We start from the raw sequence: 23,142 nt of genomic DNA on the forward strand, positions 1-23,142 counted from the left end.
ATCGCTGTTCCGGGTTTACGGGACTCATGTGTAGTTCAATTCATGAGTATTGACATTCTACCTGGTAAGCGCTGGGGGGATGGGAAGTGGATGATCCATTGAATCCCCAGGATAGCAGTGCAGAATGCCCTCACGTTACATAGTGGATCGTCGTACTGCATCCGATGGATATGATACCTGGTAGCAACTTGGGGAGGTGCGGATGCAGGCTTGGCACAAGACCATCGAGGCCAGATTCGGAGTCAAAGTTTCCAGAAATTGAAGTTCACAATCAATCAGGATCATAACTATTGTATGGTATGGAGTCCTACTGATGCTGCAACTCATCAGCGATCGGTGGAGAGCAGATGACAACTGGAGTCCCCTGATTGCTACTTTGTTAATTGAGTCCAGGATACCACAAGAGTGATCCAAGTCCATGTATAGTACGGATCCATGAAGTACAGTAGGTATGTGTACCTAGAGTTTCTCGGTAGGTCAGTAGTACAGTATCTTCAATCCTCAATAGGAGCTGGAGGATCTGTGGTACACTCACTACACTGGGCACTAGGTTAGTAGGAGTACTAAGGTAGTACTAGACTACTAGGTACTGGTAGAGCTCTATAGCCGGAACAGCATCCTTGTGCCATAACAGTAGTGCCCTGGTATGCATTGATGCAACCCTCATGTCCATCAGATCATCAATAGCAGACCCCCATCCCTGAATGCCGCAGCTGAGATGTTCTCCACTCAGCTGGGGTCAGTAGAAATTGGTCGAGACTGAAGGCTCCTGGCAGTCGTGACTCGTGAGTCCTCGGCGAAGCAGATCCCCTTGGCCTCAGGTTCGCCAGAGAGATGGTCAGGTAACGTACCCGAAGGCTGACTGCTAGTGCTCACTGCTGTAGTGCTCAGGGAGAGTCTGACCCCTTGAATATGTACTAATAGTCACAGTCATGTAGCATAATTGATTAGCAAAGAGCACATGAGCCTGTGGCTCCTATCACTTGAAACACAAGTGGAAGTCCAGGGGAGTCTGATGATCAATAATCACTCCTCTCCATACACTTCTCCACTCTCCATGAGTGATCGATTCAGTCCATCGGACAATCCATATTGGGGCTGTGATGTTTCGCTCTGATCGCTTATGTCCATTGTGCATGTATTATGTAGTCACTTGTATACTATATACTACACTGAGTAGTTATGAGTATTTACCTCCTTCCATCTGGTGGTTTTCCGACCAGACAACATTCGCTTGACACGCCTTATGAGAACTCTCAAAAAAGCGACCCTGAATGCCAGGCAGAACCGTGCGCTCCCAGTCGAAGAGAGTTCCAAAAGAGACGATCTCATACCCAGAATTGGGTGATGGAAGGTCTGTGTGTCAGGAATGGAGATAGCTGGATGTCATATCTGCGCCACCCAGACCATGTCATTGGACCTCTCCATTGGTTAATCCCCTCGTCCCGGTGGGCCGATGACATCGACGCACAATTCCAACCGTGCCAGGGAGACAGACGGGAGATGTCTCTGGACGGGGATCTCGAGAATGGGAAAACCCTTGTTGGGAACACTTGGGAAAGAGAAGGCTGGAGAAGGGAAGAAGAGAGACGAAGATGACTCTATGCTCGTGCGTTCTAATAACGGTATGTAGTATGTAGTATCATGTATGTGATAGTCAATTGTAGTTGTGTACAAGTCTAGGATACCGTCGTCCGGCCTACCTAATACTGCACCTGAGAAGGTACCCCCTATAGTTAGTTATGGCGTCAAATGACTAAAGGCTCATTACATAATATCGCAGTGACTGAGTTTCGAGTGCTAAAAACAGACTACAGAAAGTACAGAGTAGTAGGCTATCAGGCTGCTTTCATATCAAGATCAATCACATCATATCCATTGAAGCTTGTTGATCTCCTTCTGCACCTAATACTAGGTAGGTATCCCCTCGCGGGCTCCAGTCATCGACAGCATATCATTCAAATCCACAAACGAGCCCTGGATCAAATGAATGACAAGATTTGAATGTGACTCTCCCTCCAAAGCCAAAGCCAATTCTATTATCCCAAGATAGTGCAAGCCTCCACCGGAGGGTCAATCGTGGGACTCTTGAGGTTCCCCTTCCCAAACCAGAGTGTCACCCTTCCCAAACCAGAGTGTCACACACCTTCCAGCTCCATCCACTGCATCCAGGCACCCACAGATCGGCATAATGAAAGAGAGACGGAGAGCCGTCGGGCATGTGACTGGAAGAAGTTTTCTCCTTACTCAACTTTGCAGATCCAAACGCCAAGGTGCGATCCACAGTGAGATCTGCGGATATCGTCCTGTCGGCGAAGTACTGTACTGTACTCGTCTTGGAACAAGGAAGATATTCTCCTGGTAAGAAACTGGCAACAATCCCTTGATTAACTTGATACTCAATGTCAATCAGGTAAATGAATCTGGTCTGCAAAACTATCGTGACCTATACTCAATCCAAATTATGGATCAGGTAGGAGTTTATTGGACCTGCAGGTGGAGCTTCTCAAACGCAGAATACACCCAGCCGGCGAGGTCGGGACTAAGGGCAGTCTAGCAGGAACGCTGTACGCTGTACACTGTACAGGCCTACAGGCCCCTCGAACGTGCGGAACTGCAGACGCTAGAAAGTAGACAGTAGACTCTGGACTGTAGACAATCTGACGAGAGGATCCGTGGTTGACATTGACATGGAGATAACTTGAAAACCTACACGGCGTGCCTCCTTGTGCCTGTATGTACAATGCACCTCGAACTCGACCTCAGGGGCTCTATCTGTTCAGTTACCCCTATAGGATGTGCACCCACAGTGTCCATCTGCGGGCGCGATGTTCCAAAAATTCAACACCGAGTACAAGGCTGGGTCGGGCAAATTTTCTGTATGCACCCCCTCTATGTCTCTGCATTCGAGGCTCCTCCAGGCTAATTGGCCAGCTAGAAGGCTTGAGACCGGCCATTGTATGACTATAATACAAGCGTTCTCAACCGAACTGGAAGGGAAATCATGTCGGTACGAGCTTGAGTAAAGCTCACGTTGAATAATCAATAATGATTGATATATGCATGTGATCAATGTACAGATGGCACAATGAGCAGGGCTTTAGTCGCCCTCCTCCGTAGCCCTAATATACAGAAATGAAGTCAACAAGCTCCGTGCTGGGGGACCAGCTACACCATGGACTCCAACCTTGGAGTCCAATCAAGTGAAAGTCAACGAAATGAGGAACAAGGAAAAAAAGATCGTGGGAGAGTGTCAGTGAACAGTGTCCCGGTGCTCCAATAACGCCACGCTTGGAAATCGAAAATGCAAAAAGAAATAGGGATAACGCGCTCGTGCCACATGTTGAGGCAATGCGAAATGGCAAAGAGAAGTGGGGGAAAAAAAAAGAGATACAAGAAAGGAAGAGTAAACCTCAGGTGAAGAAATCAGTGAAGAGCGGCCGTGAGTAGAGGTCGAGGTCTCAATTATCGTCATCATCATTGTAGACGCGACCATTGCCCTGCATCCACACGCGTTTCCATGGTCCATCTGGCCCAAGAATGGCTTCGCGATCTTGACGCATGCCTTCAAGTACACCAACGATGCCACCATGGCGCAGTCGCTCTAGGACCACATTCATGCCCTGCTTGCTTTTCACAATCGCGTCCCGAGTCCTACTGACGCCGATCAATTCAATGGTCCGCTGAATGCCGGCGGTGGAGAGGGAAGAGAAAAATCCCTTCTTGGGCGCCTCTTCCTCCGAGTCCGACTGATCCGCAGAGTCTGCTTTTTTGCGTGTGAGCAACTTGCCCTGACCGAGGCGAGATAAGAACGTGACGGTTGTTCGCACGGTCGTCTGCTCCTTTTTATCGATTGAGAGACCGTCGAGAGTTTGCTCGCTCCCATCAGTCAGCTGGCGTTGGTATCGCTGCTTCTCCACGACACTCAAGATGCCTGTCCATTCCATGTTACGCGACTCGGTCTCCATCCAGCCCTCAATGGGATCCACGATGGTGGTCTCGAGGATGTAGCTCTGGCCAGAGCTGTCGGATCCACTCATTCCCTTGGGAAGAAGTTTGAGGATTCCGGAGGGCACTTTGGATTTTTTCAAGTGCAATCGAACGGTGTGCAGGCGTTGGGTTTGGGGATCGACATAACGATCGATCACGTCGGTCGTCAACACATGGCGCGAGTAGGGATTAGGATAGCGAAGGAAGTAGGCGAGAGAGACGGCAGGGAAGGAGTAGTCGTAGGTAAACACGTTCTCAAAGAATTTCATGATGGCGATGGCAAATTTGGTGATGATAACCCGGGAGACATCAGCTGACAGAATGGGGAAATCCTGAAGCTGGGCACTTTTGTTCGATCTGAGGGGGACTTTTTCGACCAGAGAACCCGGAGAAGCTGGAGGAAGGCCAGGCTGGTGTGGGGACTCTTCGGTGCCATGGTTATTCCGATAGTCAGCCTGTCACGTCTCACATGTCACATGTCCACCTGCCCTAAGTTATCTCTCCACCTCGCGTGATGTGGGAGTTGGGCATCCTTGCCTTTGATATTTCAATCAGGAATTAAGCACGAGGGGAATTGGGCTCGAGCTGCACAAACTAGCAACAGATTGGAGCAGGTGAATAAATCAACAACAATGAGGTATCAAAATGGGTATTGTTTGCAAATTCTGATCAATTTGGTCGTTTGACTTCCTCCGTTGCGTATAGACCCATGATGATGAGATGCGCCGAGACAGTGTTAGGCTTTCTAATATTCCCGTCTTCAATGGGTTATCTGAAATTGAGCTATACAGTGAGATCCAATTTGGAATTCTTTCTCAGTGAGACACGTGTGTATATTTACTTGGGCGACGTGACTGGAAGTAATTATAGCCCTACTTGTGATCGCATGTGAGAGCCATCAATGAGGTCTGCCACAGATTCCCTGACTTCCAAGCCCTCCACTCGATTCAGTGACTTGTCGTTGACTCCTGATCATATTGTCCGTGGACTGATACCCCCCAACTTAATGCTCCATGGCACCTTGGATAGACTAAGCTCCCTGAGGGCTATCAACCACCTAACATACCGTGAGACCTGCCAGGATCCATTCATGACCCTCCGTCCAGACTAAGCATCCAGGCTCGGGCGGCCAATCATTCACGATGCTGCGACCCAGGCGGGAGGACGAAAGCTTTGAGAAATTTAGCCGAGCTTCAATCGACAGGACTTTTGTGACTGGAATAGAGGGGCCTACAGATAATGAGACTAACTAGCTCTAGGGCGGGACAATATGTGGGAAGTGAGAATATCGAAATCAATATTTAATAGTTCTTGAAGAAAGTGGCAGGAGTAGTTCATTTTTTGTAAAAGCGAGTCACAAGGGTATGGTATGGTATAATGAAGACAAGGAAAAGAGGACATAAGGGAAATAGGAGGAAATTAAAATGCAAGAGGGGTAGTAATATCCGCCAGTGAAGATGGGGCTCAGAACAGCTCAAAAAAAGATAACCGTCTTGAGTAATCTTGAACAGGGAGAAGAAGAGAGAAAAAGAAAAAGGCCATCATCCAACACTCGACAGGGCCAACATGTTCAACATCAGGAGATTCACATCAAGTTTTTGAAACATTCATTCCCACCTTCTTCACACTTGATCTAGTGCTCGCCGAGGGTCTTTTGGTCCTCAGTGGAAGAAGCCATAGCAGCGGGAAGGCTGACAGGCTCTGGCATCTCCTTGCGCATACCGCGGATCTCCGGGCTAGTACGCTCAAAGTACTTGTGCATGTCACCGTGGAGGATGTTCTCATCAACGTCATCCAGATCGTAGAGAGTGGTCTCCTCACCGCGAGCAGCCATGGCGGCCTCCCACTCGGCGCGGAACTCCTCGACCTTCATCTGGTAGTCGAGATCAGCATCGTAGTGCTTACCCTTACCGGTCCAGCGCTCCCAAACGGACAAGTGCTTGGAGTGCACGGCGGGACCGTGGTAGTCGTGCTCGCGCCCCTCGCGGATGTATCGCCAGCGACGCTCCTGCTCACGCAGATCCAGACCGGTGGTATCGGGGAGGAAGAGCCAGGTGACCAAGACACCGAGGAGTCCGAACCAGGGCACAATGTAGAACTGCTGCTGGGTGGTAGTGTAGGAGCCAATAATGGCAATGATCAGGGCACCGAGCTTGCCGGCGGCAGCAGAGAGACCGTGAGCGGTACCGCGAATGGGGGTAGGGAAGCACTCGGCAGCGACGAGGAAGGTGATACAGTTAGGTCCGAACTGGTTGAAGAACGAACTCAGGTAGTACATCGCCTGGAACGAGTGGATGTGGGCAGGCTCGGTATAGTACTTGAAGTTGAAGGCGGGGACCACGAAGAGGATGAAGCACATCAGGAAACCGACGATCTGCATCCACTTGCGTCCATAGAGCTTAGTGTCCACGAACCAGGTCGCACAGTAGTAGCCCGCCAGACTGACACCGATATTGGCAAGATTCCAGAGCCAGTCGGTGATGACATTGTTGCTGTGGCCAGGGCTGATAACCTTGATGAAGTTACCCTGGAAGAGCTTGTTACCGTAGAAGAAGACATCGTTGGCGAACCAGCCACCGGCGGTAGCGATCAGACGCGGGGTGAAGTGGCGGAAAGTGAGCTTGAGAGACTCGGTATCGTAGCCAGTCACGGAGGACTTCTTCTTGTTGGCCTCCAGTTGCTTGCTGGCGGCGCGCATGTGGTAGGTACGGTAGTACACGAGCCAGGCGGTACCCACGGCCGGAATGGCAAACGACACACGGTAGGTCCACTGGGTAGTGGTGGCCGAGATGGGCAGGGAACCGGAGCCGGAGTGGAAGATCAACAGAAGCAGAATGAGAATAGCCTGGTTGGCGAACTGACCCCAACCCTGCATCATGAAGGCACCGACCACAGAGCGGCCACGGTGCAGACGATCCTGCGACGTGACAATCTTGCCGGAGCCGTAGCCATTCTCCATACCGATGGTGGCAGTCATGGGGTATTCACCACCAACACCGATGGAGTAGAAGAAGAGCGACCAGGCGTAGCAGATAATCCAACCATTTTCCGTGACACCCCAGGCAGCGACCAGCATGAGGAGACCCACAAACATGATGCCGGCATCCTGAATCAGACCCCAGCGACGACCGATACTAAATGACACAAGCGACGAGGGTTAGTGGATGGATTCTGAAGGTAGAGTGTGAGGAGCGGAGAACGAATTGAGAGACATACGCATCACCCAGATAACCGACGAGAATTTGACCAACAAAGATACCAACAACTTCCATATAGTTGACAGCAGCAATCCAGTTAGGGTCGCAAGTCTTGCCTGTCCAGCAGCTCTTGAAAGAGGCCTTGAACAGAGCGGAGTTGTTACCAATGGAAAAGAGGACGTAACTGTGACAGCGAAGAAATCACCGATTAGCAAATGGGGACCCTCTCATGTCTCTTATATAAGACCTCATCACTGTTTCCGGGGCAAGCTGAGAGAGCATGAACATACCCTTCGAGACCCAGACCGGCACCGGGAAGAACGAAGTTCTTGAAGTAGTGAGAGATGGGGGACAGAGGATCGTTCTTGAACTCGGTCCAGAGCCAGGAGAACTCCTTGCGGGCCTCAGTGCGATCCTGATCCATGCAGAATCGGATGCGCTGGCTCAGCGGCAGATCAGCCCAGTAGGTGCCGTCGGCGGCATAACAGTCCTTGGGGCGGATGACATCGTCGAAGGCGGCCTTCTCCTGGACCTCCATCTCGTCGAAGCGAAGAGCTTCCTTGTTGACAGAACCCATGGCTGACGGTAGTGAATGAACTTGGCACGGTTCAGAGACTACACTTGGACGTCAACTCTGATCGGAGAGCGAAGAGGCTTTGGTTCGAGCACGGCGACGAAGAAAAGAAAGATCGACGGTGAGCGGCACCAGAGATCTTATTTATGCTGTCCTGGACCGATCGTTGGTGTTCGGCTCGACAATGGTAGTCAGCGACAGACCATGGCAAGTAGGTCGGTATCCATTCGACTAACAAACGCCACCCTCGACGAAAGGAAATGCGCAGTCGGTCCAAGCGCACGACACGAAGAGTAGGTACGCCAAAGTATTGCGATGAGATTGCCCTATGACAGGCATTGAAGCACGCACGATATCCTACGCCAGTGGACCCCCCTGACCATCCGAATTTCACGACCACCGTCGCTCGTGGGGCTTCTCTGCATCTCGGGTGCACTGACCGAGGAGAATGACCGGATCCATCTGGCACGCGTGGGTGGAGCGCTCCATCGAGCCATCCCGAAGCCCAGAAAAAAAAGAACTTTGAACTCTGCCTGTCCAGTGAAACAAGTTTGCCGGGCCAGGCGATGTGAAAATTCAACTAGGGCCCCGACGAGCCCGTAGTCCGTACTCCGTCCAGCCGAGGGTGAACGAGCGCATGAACCCAACCGATCATTCCTGTCTATCCCGATGCTCTTGGTATTGGTAATCCTGTACAAAAGAACTTTAAAAAAAACAAAACGCAAATTAACCAAAAAACCAAATTTAAAACCAAAGGTGGGTGATGGAGGAAGCACCTTTCCTTTGGTGAGAGAGGAGACAAGCTACAACGCAATAAAGCATGGTTCCAGAAAGGGTTGCAAAGTTCACAATAGTCAAGCGAGGCTGCCGGTAGCAGGGCGCTCTCTCATTACGTGGGTCCTATTGGGTACGGGGTCTCATCCTTCCCCAGCAGTTGGGCTTTATGCCATCTCATTCGATGAGAGTGATGTGACTGTTGATTGCACCCAGCGCTCAACTGGATCTTCAGTTTCTGACCTGACCTCGAACTTGACGCTGGCCGTCGATATCACTGTCTTCTGCCGATTTGCCTCTTGTGGACGTGATAAGGGACGAGCAAGACTTGGCGACCCAGACAAGCCTTTGGTGCCGCAGCTGGGGTGATGGTTGTGGCAGGCTGGGCACTGCCTCGGCGTCGTCTGGGCATTGCTTGTCGCGTCTCACAGAAGAGCAGTTCATGTGTCATCATACCGAGAGCACCGAGAGCCCAGAGCAGTGCGGTAGCAGCGGTACAAGTGTATTAGTGTACAGCATACCGACAGTCTCCATCTACATGGATCCACCGGTGTCGCTTCCTCGGGGGTAGTTCCAATTTGCCTTGGGCTCGGCGTAAGAGTCTACAAGGGGACACGCCAAACGCTTTCTGCGAGGGAAAATACCTAACCATCGCATCCACGGTCATCAACCCCAAAAAATCAATCACGTCTGCTCTCGGCCCGTCACTTCGGGGCAATGAGCACATGCTCTCAATAGCCTCCATGCGCAAATGTCCCGCCGATTTAACCTTGTTACTGAAGCCAATCATGCAGCGAGCTGAGACCCCGTGCTCGGATACAGCCGTGTCATGGGTGGAGACCAGAAGCACTGCTACTCCACTGATCCACTCCACTCCACCGGGCTGAACCATCTGTACTTCCCTCCTCCCGCATTCTTCCACGCAAGACGTGGTGAGGTTGTTCTCGGGATCATCAGAGATGGGAACATCTTACTGGGCTCTAGCCCAATCAACTGCATATACTGGACCACGCCCCTACCACCTCCCGCTGGACCCCCGCGGAGCTGCGTCCAGTGTCCACTGGTCCAGTACAGTTGCCTACCGGTCACCTTTTCCCTTCTAGACCAACGACACCGAAACGATATGAGTCTGAGAAGTCTCAACGTGCATAACAGGCAATCGATGTATGGGCATAGAGGACGCCAAAGTACGTGTCACTGTAGACTGTAGAATGCATGAGGTGATGGCGTTGGCGCAGGGGAATCATCCTGCCCCTCCCATAACACCAACCCAGCATAGCGGTCATCGACTGCGCGGCTCTCTTCACGCCCCGAACCTTGAAGTGACTGATTACTTCCATGGCTGGATGAACCTCATGGTGGGTAAACGATCAGACTTGTGGTACAGTAGTTTAAAGATTGACCAGGCTTCGGAGAGGAGACATCTGAGTTTCCTTTTTCGAGTTGCTTGAGAGCGATCATTTGATAAAATGTGCCCCAGTCGAGGCCTCCGCTATCAAAATCAAATATTAGGTAGCTCCATAGGTGTTCATGGAGGACGTCCACGACTTCCAAAGCCTCCACGAGCACCACAGTCCACACCACATGCTCAAAAAGACTCGAGCGATTGAACGACACCAAAAGACCGCGAATAGCTCGGGGGACGCTTTCTCTGATCAGAGCCTTTGAAAAATGCGGGAATATTTCTCGTTTGACGATCAAGAACAAGCAACGTCGATGGTCGCTTGAGCCCTCGGAGTTGACTACTCCAATGATCCACGCATCCTATGTATGTAGTATGACTATGTAGTTATGTACTGATTTGATGTGGTTACAGGAACCAGTGATATAAACGTACACTCGTGTGGTAAGGTTGTGGGACCTCGAGCTCCAACTGAAGTGGAGGTGAGAAGGCGTTGGTCACACACACGTGTGGCGACAGACCACACCAGTCTGCAAAAAGTGTAGAGAGCTCCTCGCCTGTCACGGAGGCACACTGATCACGCCGCAGACGCTGATTGGAACAATGCATCCAGTTGGGAATAGGCGCCACTCGGATAGCACGATTCATGCCCAGTGGAAGCTAGAAGCCTTGTTGGAAGTAATGGAACGCTTGGAAAAAAGCTTAGCGCGTTGCCACGAGGTATGGAGGGTTCGTGGGACCTCGGAGTTAGGGCTCTACTTTCCTTTATCCTGCGTCATTCACTTTCTTTCAAGGTTGCCTGATTCGATGCCGCAGTACCCGCGAGTCTCTATTGTCCAGAGCATGTGCTGGTGGCGTGGCAGTCTGCAAAGGGTCATTGGGGATGTGTGAAACGGACTAATCTAATCGACAACCTTACGAGGTTTGAACGTGCAATTTTCCGCGATTAATGGCAACGAGAAAATGGATCATATTCGCTACGGTAATTGAGGATTTGCGACGCTTCCCTCTCGTTGCTTCTAAATGGATGGTATCGCTCATTGAAGATTTGTCACGTTTCTATCTCGTTGCGTCTAAAAGGTACCACGAGGGCCGTGCCCATCAACAGCCCCGATGTCCGAGATCCATCGTCCGTAGCGCGAGCGTGACTTTCCAACGGTGTTGAATGCAGCGCAAAGGGCTGATGGTTGCTGTTCGACGGTGCGGCATACCCCTGCTGAGTCAAGCTCAGTAGCGACACTGCTCGGACCGCACGCGTCGTAAGCCAATTGGACGGAAAGGAAACGAGACTGAGGGAACTTATACGTTGAGGTCTGATGTGAACAGGCCCGTCACGGAGATAGGTCGCGGCTCTTTCTATATTCTAGTGACTGGTGGTATACAGGTGAGATTGCTGATGTACAGAAGTGTTGGTACAAGAGTGAGATCAAGGTGATGGTCGGGACGATATTCAGAATCGTGAAATGGGATATATTATGCACAACGCTGAGAAAGCAGAAGAAGCAATAAGGGGCCGGAGAAGGAGGGGAGTAGGAGGCAGAGCACTGCTGACCATTCAAACCTGCCTCGTGGTTGGAATACCAATCGAGTTCTGCAGCATCCATGCCAAAGGCCATGGCTTGCCGCGCCATTCCTGATCCATGACGGCGGCAGCTTCCAGCATGAGAGGCAAGGGGAATTTGGGTCGAGAATTGGTTAGAACATCACGATTGACAAAGATCTTGGCAAGCTGGAGCTGGAGAGCTCGCTCAGGACCCAAGCTCTTGTAGCCGGACACCAAGTAGAGGAAGGGATTCTCATGGAATTCAGAGGGGAGTCTCTGGAGGTACTCCGGCTGGATTCTGAACCTGGCGCGTGAGTCACGGCGGATAACCACCTTTCCAGCACAGACATGCCAGATCTTGCGAATATCGTCCGAGGACGCTTCCAGAGAGGCATTACGGACAAGCGAGTCCAAAACAAGATTGCGCATGTCCTGGGTCACGAGATCCTGCAGACAAGCATAATGCCAGAGAACACGGCATATATTGTAGTGGAAGCCGTCAAACGCAATTGAAAAAAGCTTGGACATAGCTTCGCGATTGAGTTTGAAGCTCGATCGCTTCATGATCTTGAGCGTATGTTCCAAAGCGGTGAAAATGTCATCCGAGGTCATGTGCAAGACTTGCATGAGACAAGAACTGTTCATATCGAGACGGTATTTGTCACAGATGTCGAGCAACTCCTGCATCGCGGAGTAATTCTTGAGTCGGACAGTCACGTTCAACATCTGGCTCAATAGGGACGCAGTAAACCAGTCGGCCCCGTTCGTCTTGACCATGAGCTCGAAGAAGCTATAAACATCCTGACCCCCTTCCAAGTGCACGAAGAACGAGTCAGAAATGGTCAATTGCAAGGCGCTGCGTGTGGTGTTGATATCTTTCATATAACCCTTCTTTGCCATTTCCTTGATGATAGCAGCTTTGGACTTCTGGGTGAGCATGGCTTGCAGCAGTACCAACCAAGTGTCTGAATTGGGACTAATTCGACGCTTGGCCATAGCTTGCAGGAAAAATTCAAACATTCGACGATCCTGTCGCAAGGCCGCGGACCGCAACAGGACATTGTATGAATCTACCGTGGCTAGATACTCTGCAGCACCAAACACATCTCGGGCAATGTGAAGGAATTCGTACTTGTAGAGATATCGGAGGGCATTATTCAGAGCAGCGGTCGACAAGGACTTGCGGAGAGAGTCCCGTCGAAACAAACGACCAATATGCTCTGCCACTCGTCTTGGGAGAGGGATTGCAGTCGGGCCTTCCAGTCGAGCTGCTCTAACGGGATGCGTCATCTTCGCAGAAGTCAGATCCTCGATATGATCAGCGAAGTCTTTCACGGACGAGATTGTAGAGCTCTGCTCCATGACTTTCGTAATGTCGAGCGGTTGTTGATCGTCATGCGGTGTCGTCCACACTGCACGAACCAATGGTACGGGCCGCTTCAGCTTGCGAAGCTTCTGGGTCGAGGCAACGATAGGTACAGGGGGTTTTTGAATCTCGACAAGTGGATCCCCCTTTGCTTGTCGCTCTTGTTGTCGCTTGACCATTTCCTCAACTGCTTCCAGTGTACCTTCTGAGCCATGAAGAACCATCTTTCGATAGATACCATCACCCTTCTCTGCCGGTAACACTTGCACTAGACATCCATGACGGACGGGCAGATGCCACATATTCTCCTCGGCGGCTTTGCCTGGACTGGTCGCACCCGCCAGGAGGGCGACGGTTTCCTCGGGAACGAGCATCTCTTTGAACTTTGTACCCCTTCGATTGACACCTTTGACCTGACGTTGAATTGAGTTCAAAAGATCGCGCATGTCAAGCCATGTTTTTGAATCGGGGGGTATTCCCCCGCGATTCTCGTTGGCAAGAATGAATTCCCCGTACCGAATCTGCCTCCGATTGCGAGGCGATAAATTTCGTTCCCACAGATTCTTGGGTACACGGACGCGAGAGCCCGGTGTCATCGGCCATGGATCAGATTCGAGAAATTCTTGTCGCTTCGGCTTCTTGCCTGCTCGCTCGACGACGCGGCTGAGTTGAGATGAAGGCGGCGCTGGATGTTCCGGGCTGGATTGGGTGTGAATCAACGTTGGCGAACCTAATTTGACTTGTACATCGCTCCTCTGACCATCTTCGGTTTTTGTATCATCTGCAAGTTCATTGGGATCGGCCTCGATCCGACTTGAGGCTGTATGATGAGCGATCCCGCGAACTGAAAGATGGCGACTACCTTTGTTCCCGCCAGAATTTGTGTGCACCTTTGCGCTGCATGGGATTCGCGTTTCGAGTCGGAGGGGTGAAGTCCTTGGGACGGTAGAAAGAGGGCGTCTTCGGCGAACTGCCGAGGCAGCCCATCGGGGGTAGAGGAAGAGCAGAGGCTCATCGGGGCTAGCCGCGAGAGCATCCAAGGCGGCAGACAGAGGCCTTCTTAGACATGAGCAGCCACGCGAGAGCATGAGGAATGTAAACCCTCTAACTCGTTCCGGGCATGGAAAATTGAGGTGGTAGACGCGTCGGGATATCGGAGATACCATGCGCTTAGTTGCTTGCTCCAAAAATTGATGCGATGATTACAGTTTAGGCAGGCGGTGAGAACACGGCCCGACCCATTGGGACGGATATTGTTGCCTGAGGCCGGAGTATGCTTTCCGAGTCTGGGCTCTTGGCAGGTCGGTCCACTTCCATGTTTCGGCTTTCAGGCAAGATTGTTTCTCGCCCACCAGGGTTCAGGGCATGTTTCTTGACGGTCGCTTGTCGACATGTCTCAAACTGTGCTCAGGCTTTCTTTCATCACGGGACTTGTTATTGAACAGGCGCCTTGGTCAATATCTGGGGTGGACTCGTCTGGGCATGCTTGAATTGTACGACAAATTCAGACACAGGTACTCAGTCCGATTGACGGTACGGTACTGAGCCTGCTGTGAAACTGTGAATAGCAGCTATGGCTTTCGTTAGTATTGTATATAAAATCTGGATTACGAGAATACAACGGCAGTAGTACTACTCTCGATTATTTACTAGTGATTTCGTGCTGTTTTAACAGTTAGTACCTGTACGTACTTTCCGATTCTAAGCTTGATTCCGAGAGCGAGAGGTACTTGCTTAGTCGCGACAGGTACATCAACGCTTGTTGCCGGCGCCGCGAAACAAGATCTCACCATCATCGAGGTTCAAACCGGCCTGACTCATCTGTGCTAAAGCGGCCGTTTGGTTCCCTTTTCATTGCTCACATGCCGAACTGATCGACTCGCTTCCTCCCTACTCACCATATTCATGTCCGGATCTTTCACGATTAGGGCTCATTAGCGGGGCAGCTCCCTTATGCTCCACTAGAAGAATTTCTCCAGAAGCTCCCGCCCGTCATCTCCGAAACCCTCGGACAGCTACTTGCATCCTCCTGATTGTTCACGATTCTCCTTCAATCGTCTCGACCACCCCCCAACTACATCATTCAACATGCCCATTAGGTGAGGCGATGCAGATCAGACTAGATACGAATATCCTATACTAATATCTATACGATCTAGCTACCTGATTCTGTTGTCCCGACAGGGCAAAGTGGTACGTCCCTCGCCCCCTCGTCACCCACCCCGATCCCATCGACCGTCTTGAGATTTGCGCCCCCTCAACATTTGCTTACCCAATTCTTCCCTCATTCAGCGTCTCGCCAAATGGTTCACGACCCTGTCACCCAAGGAGAAAGCGAAGATCATCAAGGATGTGACTCAACTTGTGCTCTCACGTCGGACGCGGATGTGCAACTTTCTCGAATATAAAGGTACCCAACTTTCGCTTCGCGATCCTTGCAGTCCCCAGCGAGCAGTTTACTGACCGCAATCCTTTGCTTCCAGATTCCAAAGTTGTCTATCGCCGCTATGCATCCCTGTTCTTCATCGCCGGCTGCGCATCGACCGACAATGAATTGATCACCTTGGAAATCGTCCATCGCTACGTGGAACAGATGGACAAGTACTACGGAAACGTGTGCGAGTTGGACATTATCTTCAACTTCCAGAAAGCCTACTTTATCCTCGACGAGCTCTTACTTGCAGGCGAGATGCAAGAAAGCAGCAAGAAGAATGTGCTTCGATGCATCAGTCAGCAGGACAGCTTGGAAGACATGGAGGTAAGTTACTGACCGCATCCTCTCTTTATTGCCCTTCCACGCTTTCCCTTCGCGGTAGTTGGCGCAAACAACACGCGATCAACCTCCGTCGGCGCATGGCTATCATATGTCTCTCTCCCTCTCCCTCTCCCTCTCCCTTTCTCCCATGGGCCCTGTGCGGCTTTCTTTCCATCCCCAGGCGCAATCGGGCTAATGCTCCTCGCCCCCAGGTTGAGGAAGACGTGGTCACCAAGATCATGTAGCGATTCGCACCCACTATCTTCTTTTTGTTCTTCGTATACTTGGCAATTTGCTTTGGGGGTTGGGAGTTTGGTTTTGCTGTGACTTTCGACATGGCGTCGTTTCAGACATTTTCTTTTTCATCCGTGAAGCGTAGCGTCTTCCCTGCACTATTTCATTTACTAATCCTCCTTTCGTGGTGGGCTTGTCAGGACTCGGATGAGATGTCACGCAATCTGGACCGTGTGGGATTATGACATGTTATGAGGCAAGCTGAATCCGCCCGCTTTCGGACGCTTGGCTCAGACCACCTGTTGTCTGCCGCCGACCCTAGCCTTGGCCTGACTGGAATGAGAATGCCCCCCTCTGCCCTCCGACCGAGGCTCAGCAAGTCTTGCTTTCATTTCATCTTTGCTTCTTTACGTCTTTGATGCAGTCTACCAACAGCCGGATGAACGCTGGATCCTCCGGCCACTCATTCTACGCAGATTGCCCCACGAGATGTATGATCGCTGGGCACTGGGAGTTCTAATCCGAATCCGACCGGATCACCCAAGGTCTGGCCCGCCCGTGAGGTCACTGCGCCATTTCACTGGCCCCCCGGATCCCAACACGTGATTTCGATCGCAACTCATGCTCCCTCGTCCCCTCCCCCTGCCTTTTGGATCGGGTCAGGCAGATTGTATCGACCCTTCATTTCTCTAGTCCATCCGCCTGCGACGAGACACTTCTGGACTCTTCGAACATCCCCGGCTTCATCCTGAACTGAGTCGTGGAGGCACGCTCTTCCCCGGAATTCCCCTTATCTCTCTTTGTTACGGTTATCGCCGATCGGCCCCATATCCGTCTCCGGCGCGACCGCTCCTTGTGATCTCACCGTCACTTCATTGCGCCAGCGAGGTGACTGCGCATCCGGATCAATTTCAGCGCGTTCTTGAACCCGAAGCTCACGCTACATCGATTGATTGTCGTCGTGTCATTTTCCTACCTACAAGATGAAGGTTGGTTTTCGTCAATCCTCGATTGCCGTGGGGGTAGCCATGATACGGCTCATCACGCCATCGTCGATCTAACGTGACCATTAACGTGTCCATCCGAATGCTCAGTTCTTACCGCTCCCTGAATTTGAGGATATCACGAGTTCCTTGAATTTCGATACCGCAGACTGCCACATCACCGGAGGTTGCGACCTGTACACCACCAAGGCCGCCCGGTCCGACCGGAAACTGTACAATCACATCGAACAGTCGTTGGAGGCTCAATACGAATCCATCCTTCGCCTGTCGGCTTCTTTGTCTCCACCCAATGCCCATGATGCCGCCGAGACACTGAACCTGTCGCGATCAAGCCCGTTCGGCCCTCTGAGCGAGCACTCCAGCCGCCGTACGTTTGCCTACCTCATCGCCACGCTCAACGCGAGCCATTCAGACTACGACTTCTCGCACGTGCTAAGACCTACGGATTTTCGACGGGAGCGCCACCTCAAACGCGTGATGAACACAGTCAACTCCACATTGTTCAATCTTCGCCCTCGAGAGTCAATAGACATGTCTCCTTCATCACCGGGTACTCTTCCGGGCTCGTACAACTCCGGCTCGACCACGTGGGGCTCTCGGATGTGGCAGAGTATCGATGAGCACATGTCACTGAAAGAGTGCGCCCTCTACTCGTACTCTCCCGAAGAAGACCCTTCTGATGCCGATGATGGTGCGATTTGGAGCTTGCACTATTTCTTCTTCAATCCGCTACGTAAGCGAGTCTGCTATCTCTACCTTCGTGCGATCCCAATCTTGAGCCACACGCCTCCCGAAGATAACGAACTCATCTCAACTTCGATCGGCAAGCGCACGTTCGACGATGGGTACCTGACCCCAGATCTGAGCTCCAGCAAGCGAGCCCGGTACTGGTTTGGAGCCCATACAGAGTCATCGCTGCATCGCGCTGAAAACCTGGAAGATGACGATCAATATATCCACAGTGACGAGGAAAATCATTCCCGTCGGGGAAGCAGGGGTATGGTGCGGGCGATGAGTGAAGAGCTCGTGGAGATGATGGAAATTTGATGTGTGCCGTTCGTGATTCCCTTTTCTTCTTTCAATTGGCAATTCTGCTTTTTATCTAGTTCGCTTGTGTTTCACTTCGTTCAGATCCCGTTGATCGGCGATTCTCTTTTCATCAATTATCACTTTGCCTACGTTTGGCTTGTTTCTTTTTTTTCGGCTTGGGGCCTTGGGGCCACGAGACGTGAAGCACCGCGCCCTGGAGCTCTCCGGTTCCATTCTACAAGTGTCACGATGCGAGACGTGACCAGTAACGAAGATTGCCATTAGCCGTCTCCTGTGACTTGGGGATATGCCATTTTTCAATAGCTCTGAATAGTTTCTAATACCACCTTTGATTAAGCTTGTTTCACCCTCCTCTTAGGATTCAAAAATGTTTCCCTTGCTGGCATTGAATCGTGCAGGGTTGACTTGCAATGAACTACGCAAAAGAAAGTAGCGCCGCTCAGGAGAGCCTCTGCATGTCTTGCTGGTACTTGAGTTGGACCATTCGTTGAACGAAGCTGATACCCTTTGACGTTCATACCTTCCGACCAGCCGTGCTCCAGTATTGAATGTACTTCGGGGGTGGCCCGTGCGCCATGTATTGGGGAAAGCTGTCCGTTCTTCGTCCCAAGTCAACTTTCCCAAGACAGACTCACATCTGTTGCACTTCTTATTGAATACTGCATCATGGCTGACGAGGAAGAGCGCATCAAGGCCGAGAAGCTGGCCGCCGCTAAGAAAAGGGTGCGTCATATCTGCCGTCTACATAGTCATTGCGACTAATGGGCTGACACTCTTACAACATTCCAGGTGGCTCAGCTTCAGAAACAAAAGAAGAAGGCCAGTAAAAAAGCTTCGACCGCCCCAGACGCTGCCAAAGAGACAGAGAACACCAAAGAGTCAGAATCTACGCCAGATGCCTCGCCCGAAACAACCACCGAAGCTGCTCCCTCGGAGGCAAACCCCGCGGAGAAGAAGCCACAAGGAGAGACGCCCGCAGACATCGCGACCACAGAGCAACCCGCAGAGGACGCTTCTAAGAAAGTCTCAGACGACGAACAAGAATCTGGTGAATCACATACTGAGCCGATGCCGCCGGCTCCCACGTCACCTGAAGGCGAGACGGAATCACCACCTGCGCGCTTGGAGACAGATACCCCTCGAGCTGGGCACGCACGCCAACCCTCTCTATCGATTCAGTCAAAGCTTCGATCATCATCATTTCGAAAATCGTCGATATCTCAAGGGGGTCCATCACCACCTGCTCTGAAATCACCCCCGCATCCTTTGCCTCCTCTCACAGGAGATGGCGAGTCAGTTCACGAGGTCTTTCGGAAACAGTCAACGAAGATCGAGGAATTGGAGGCGGATCGAAGGAGGCTCGAAAAAGAGCTTTCGGATGCTACCGCTCGCTGGCGCAAGACGGAGGATCAACTTGAAGATCTGCGAGAGGCTAGTGTGGACGGGGCAGAGTTGAGGGAAAAGCTGAGACAGGCAGAGGAGAAGGTCGCGAGTATTGACGCATTGGTACGTTGGTCTTTAATATTGCACGTCTGATTTGGCGTATAACAGTTGACTGACAACCTCGGCAGAAAGAAGAGGTCGCATCACTCCAACGACAAAATTCACAGCTTCAATCTCGATCACATCGCAGCAATGCCAGCGTCTCAGTACCCCCACCTTCGCAATCTCCGCCAGCAGATCTCGTACGACAGTTGGAGTCCAAGTCCGCCACAATTGAGTCCATGGAGCTGGAGATATCGAATTTGCGCGCTCAAGTAACATCTTTTACATCCTCACATGATTCACACGAAACACAAGTTGCCGCTCTCGAAAGCAAGCTTGCGAAGGCGGAAGAGGCTCTTGAAAAATCTCATCGCGAACTCGATGACACCAAACAAGCATTGAATCGCGCTTCCGAAAAAGCCGTGAAGGAAGGCGTGGACAAGACATCGACCGAGACGTTGATTAAGTCCCTCGAGCGCGAAGTCGAGGAGCTGAAGAGTGAGAAAGCCGAAAGCGAGAAGAAAATCGAGACCTTGGAAAAGAAACTGCTGGCACTAGGGAATCTGCACAAAGAGTCCGAAACTCGGCATCAGACTCGCCTACGCGAGATTGAAAAGGCGGAAAAAGAGACTGCCATCTTACGAAAAAAGCTAGCGACAGTCGAAAGTGAAAATCTTCGTCTACATGAGGAACTTGATCGCATGCGTAAGCGCGATGCCGGTGGTACGGATGATGACGCACTCGATGAGCTTGAAGATGAAGAGCGCCAACGCCTAGAGCGTCGAATTCGTGAACTCGAAGGCGAGAACTTCGACTTGCGTCGCGGCGTTTGGCAAGAGAGACGCTCGGAGCTAGTTGGACAACAGCACGCGGACGATGAGTTGTCGGGCACTGGTGATCCTGGCGCCAACGCCTTCGATGATGTTGACCTGGTCGGTGGTCGACCTGACCACTCTCGGCGTCGAAGCATGGCCTTGCAGCAGCAGCAGCAACAACAACAGCAGCAGCAGCAGCATTCCTCGTTCACCGATGTAATATCCAGCGGCTTGGCCGCCTTTGCAGGTGGTAATCGTGCGCGATCGGGCTCGAGCAACCCACCGCGCCCGCATGGCCCTGCTACTCGTGGTAGTCTGGAGTTGCTCTCGGAGGAGAATCTGGAGGATGAGTTTGACGAGGCTGAGTTTGCCCGTGCCCAAGCTGAAGAGGAGGCACGCAAGAGAGTGGAGTGGGTTCGTGAGGTTAAACGCAAGTTACGTGACTGGCAGGGCTGGCGCTTGGATCTTGTGGATAGCCGCGCCGGTGCAGAGGGACCGGGGCTGGCCTTGGGTCAGATCTTTGAGGTTTAGATATGCGACTTTTTGGTTAATGGTTCGTCGTCATCGGTCAATGACAAGTATCACGATGTTCGAAATCGAGGTGGCGGGTCCGAAACGATGTACTTTGTAATTGACGCTAACCTATAACACGTTGCTGGTTGGTATTGCTTGTAGATCTCACACCCCGAATGATGCTGAAGATTCTACAGTGCGGGCTGTCCTTATCTCCATGCAGCCTGAGCATGGGAGCGAGGTTCGACAATATACTGAAAAGTTACAACGATTTAGCACCAGTCACGCGACATTCCAAGAGGCAATGGAATGCCCCTTAGGCACATGGAATCGAACAGTTTCAAGGCACTCGAAATGTAGATTGAATCTCAAATTGCAAAATCAAATCAAACTCCAGCTTAAATGGTCAGGATCTAGGACACATGCCAAACCGTATCACCCCCCTCAATCCGAGAAATGCTTTCCAGTCAAAACTCCCTCACTCTGTCTGCGTCTCTTCCCCATGAACTCGCCCACCCAGCCCGAGATCTGATAGACCCAGCCACCAGTGACCAGCACACCAGAAATGGTATTGATGACTCGAATCAAAAGGGTCAAGAATCCGGTCCGCTCTTCGCTGACTAGCAGCATGATCGGCTCGATGTTGTATTTGAAGAAGATGCCCGGGATCAAGTATGGGGTTTCCGGGATAGGTGTAGACTGGCTGGTCGCCGCGTATTGATTGGTGAAGATGGCATTGCGATTCTTTCGAACGGCGAGCGAGGATGGATCGCGTGTATAGGCGTCAAAGGCAGATCTACCCTTTGTATAAAGCGTTGGCACGACGGAGAGGAAGTACTGGAATTTCTGATAGTGGTTCTCGGTCTCGGCAATGGTCTTGTCGAGTGGATTCATCAAGTTAGGATAGTGTGGTCCGAAAGATAGCTCGGTGATCATGTGGGAGAAATTGAAAACTGGCGTCCGAAAAACTGTCAGTCAAAGTTCAAAGACGACAGAATTGACCAGAGAGCATGTCCGCCAAGTCAAAGAAGTGCGACACTGACCTTCATGCGACAGATGTTCGCCCAATTCACGATATCCATGTCCACGCGCGGTGATGTGAAAGTCACCCTGTACCTTGTTTCCTTCCAAGCTTCCATATATCCGGCAAGCATCCGCCTTCTCACCCCAGCGCATCCGGGGACCCTTGGGGAATTTCCGCCGAGGATTGCGTCGGACTTCGCCAATGACATGGTGTGCATGTGCGTCTGCTTCCTGCGCGCTGAGTCGATCGGCCTCCTCATGATTTAGAGTCTGATACTCATGCGAGCCGTGATTGCGCTTGTCCATCCACAACTTCCAGGACGTTTCTTCGCGCTGGAGGAGGTCACCGGCAAGGATGCGATCACCTGCAGCGTCTTGAATGTTGACACGGAGGGTGTCGCAAGGCATATGGATGACCATATCCAGATTCAGCTGGAGCTCATGAGAAACGCCCCGCTCGACACTGAATTGGTGTTGCTCCGTGCCACGCCACCATGTTCGCAGCTCGTTAAAGCTGAGGAGTGTACAAATTGCAAGGATCAGCACCGTCCATTGCCCACCGCGTGTGGTCGGTGTCGTGTATGACGCTTTGGTCTTGGCTAATAAGAAGAGACAAATTTTAGGTCAGTAAAGAGAGCACGTTCAATTGAGCGAACGAAAGAGACAAACTGCGCCCGCATGAGCGACGAACAATGATCACTTTGGGTTTCTGGTCCCTGTGCTGCGCTGGTGTTGCCGAGTATAGGATACAATCTGGGTAAACAAGACTTACGGAAGGCATCAAAGGTCTTCAGTCCAGACTGTGTACCCTTGTCCCCAAAGGCGTCCTCATCGAGACCTTTAGGCTCATACCCATTCATTTTCAATTCTATACGTGCGACAACGACATGAAGGGAGACAGTTGTCACCGAAGGTCAAGAAAGTTGGGGAATGCTTTGAGGTGTGGAGCCAGGAACTTAGATAAGGCGATGTGGCCAAGTAGCCCGATTGCCGCATGATCGGCCAGTTGGTGAGCAAATACCGGCCAGTAAACTACGTAACTTCCGGATATGCAGCATTTCCTTCAGAGACCACTACCGGTCCATTGACACTGAAGTCTTACAGGATGCATGATAAATCTAGAGTTTGAGTTGCGATTTTACAGCAACAATATTGCGATAGAGCTACTCAAAGCTGTTTCACAAGTCGAAAAAAATATACGCGTGAATGCAAAGCCAGACGAGCTTGTCCAAAAAAAAACGCCTCAGTTTGACCGGAGTGGCAGATGTCCTCCCGGGAATATGCAAAGATTGAATCGGGACAAAATGTACAATCGATTAAACTCAGGTATCAAACAGCCATGGGTCCAGGGGGAGATGCAAGGAGGGTCGTTAATAGCGAAAGACAAAGCGAATGTGAAGGAATTTGGAGGGCATGA

At 51.4% G+C, this 23,142-nt stretch overlaps 7 protein-coding genes across 7 annotated transcripts; 3 read left to right on the forward strand and 4 right to left on the reverse strand.

The window, feature by feature from the left end:
• Positions 1-3,461: 3,461 nt before the first annotated feature.
• Positions 3,462-4,259, reverse strand: N7539_002059 (MSF1 domain protein; the record flags this gene model as incomplete). Its single annotated transcript, XM_056931662.1, has 1 exon — positions 3,462-4,259. The coding sequence occupies one exon, from the start codon at positions 4,257-4,259 to the stop codon at positions 3,462-3,464; it is 798 nt and encodes a 265-aa protein (XP_056793693.1).
• A 1,364-nt stretch (positions 4,260-5,623) lies between these two features.
• On the reverse strand, positions 5,624-7,764 carry N7539_002060 (uncharacterized protein; the record flags this gene model as incomplete). Its single annotated transcript, XM_056931663.1, has 3 exons — positions 5,624-7,124; positions 7,207-7,371; positions 7,478-7,764. 3 exons carry the CDS (start codon positions 7,762-7,764, stop codon positions 5,624-5,626), a joined length of 1,953 nt encoding a protein of 650 aa, XP_056793694.1.
• Positions 7,765-11,492: 3,728 nt separating this feature from the next.
• N7539_002061 (uncharacterized protein) lies at positions 11,493-13,934 on the reverse strand (the record flags this gene model as incomplete). The annotated part of the gene is made up of 1 exon (XM_056931664.1): positions 11,493-13,934. One exon carries the CDS (start codon positions 13,932-13,934, stop codon positions 11,493-11,495), a length of 2,442 nt encoding a protein of 813 aa, XP_056793695.1.
• A 1,000-nt stretch (positions 13,935-14,934) lies between these two features.
• On the forward strand, positions 14,935-15,846 carry N7539_002062 (AP-1 complex subunit sigma; the record flags this gene model as incomplete). Its single annotated transcript, XM_056931665.1, has 5 exons — positions 14,935-14,945; positions 15,006-15,039; positions 15,139-15,198; positions 15,257-15,604; positions 15,814-15,846. 5 exons carry the CDS (start codon positions 14,935-14,937, stop codon positions 15,844-15,846), a joined length of 486 nt encoding a protein of 161 aa, XP_056793696.1.
• A 972-nt stretch (positions 15,847-16,818) lies between these two features.
• On the forward strand, positions 16,819-17,886 carry N7539_002063 (RNA polymerase III-inhibiting protein MAF1; the record flags this gene model as incomplete). Its single annotated transcript, XM_056931666.1, has 2 exons — positions 16,819-16,824; positions 16,930-17,886. The coding sequence occupies 2 exons, from the start codon at positions 16,819-16,821 to the stop codon at positions 17,884-17,886; spliced, it is 963 nt and encodes a 320-aa protein (XP_056793697.1).
• Positions 17,887-18,555: 669 nt separating this feature from the next.
• On the forward strand, positions 18,556-20,720 carry N7539_002064 (uncharacterized protein; the record flags this gene model as incomplete). The annotated part of the gene is made up of 3 exons (XM_056931667.1): positions 18,556-18,612; positions 18,679-19,395; positions 19,461-20,720. The coding sequence occupies 3 exons, from the start codon at positions 18,556-18,558 to the stop codon at positions 20,718-20,720; spliced, it is 2,034 nt and encodes a 677-aa protein (XP_056793698.1).
• Positions 20,721-21,146: 426 nt separating this feature from the next.
• On the reverse strand, positions 21,147-22,585 carry N7539_002065 (endoplasmic reticulum-Golgi intermediate compartment family protein; the record flags this gene model as incomplete). The annotated part of the gene is made up of 3 exons (XM_056931668.1): positions 21,147-21,670; positions 21,746-22,324; positions 22,498-22,585. The coding sequence occupies 3 exons, from the start codon at positions 22,583-22,585 to the stop codon at positions 21,147-21,149; spliced, it is 1,191 nt and encodes a 396-aa protein (XP_056793699.1).
• Between the last annotated feature and the right edge of the window lie 557 nt (positions 22,586-23,142).

This window comes from Penicillium diatomitis, assembly GCF_028827545.1.
Source record: "Penicillium diatomitis strain IBT 30728 chromosome Unknown utg000002l_segment0_segment0, whole genome shotgun sequence".
NCBI lineage: Eukaryota > Fungi > Ascomycota > Eurotiomycetes > Eurotiales > Aspergillaceae > Penicillium > Penicillium diatomitis.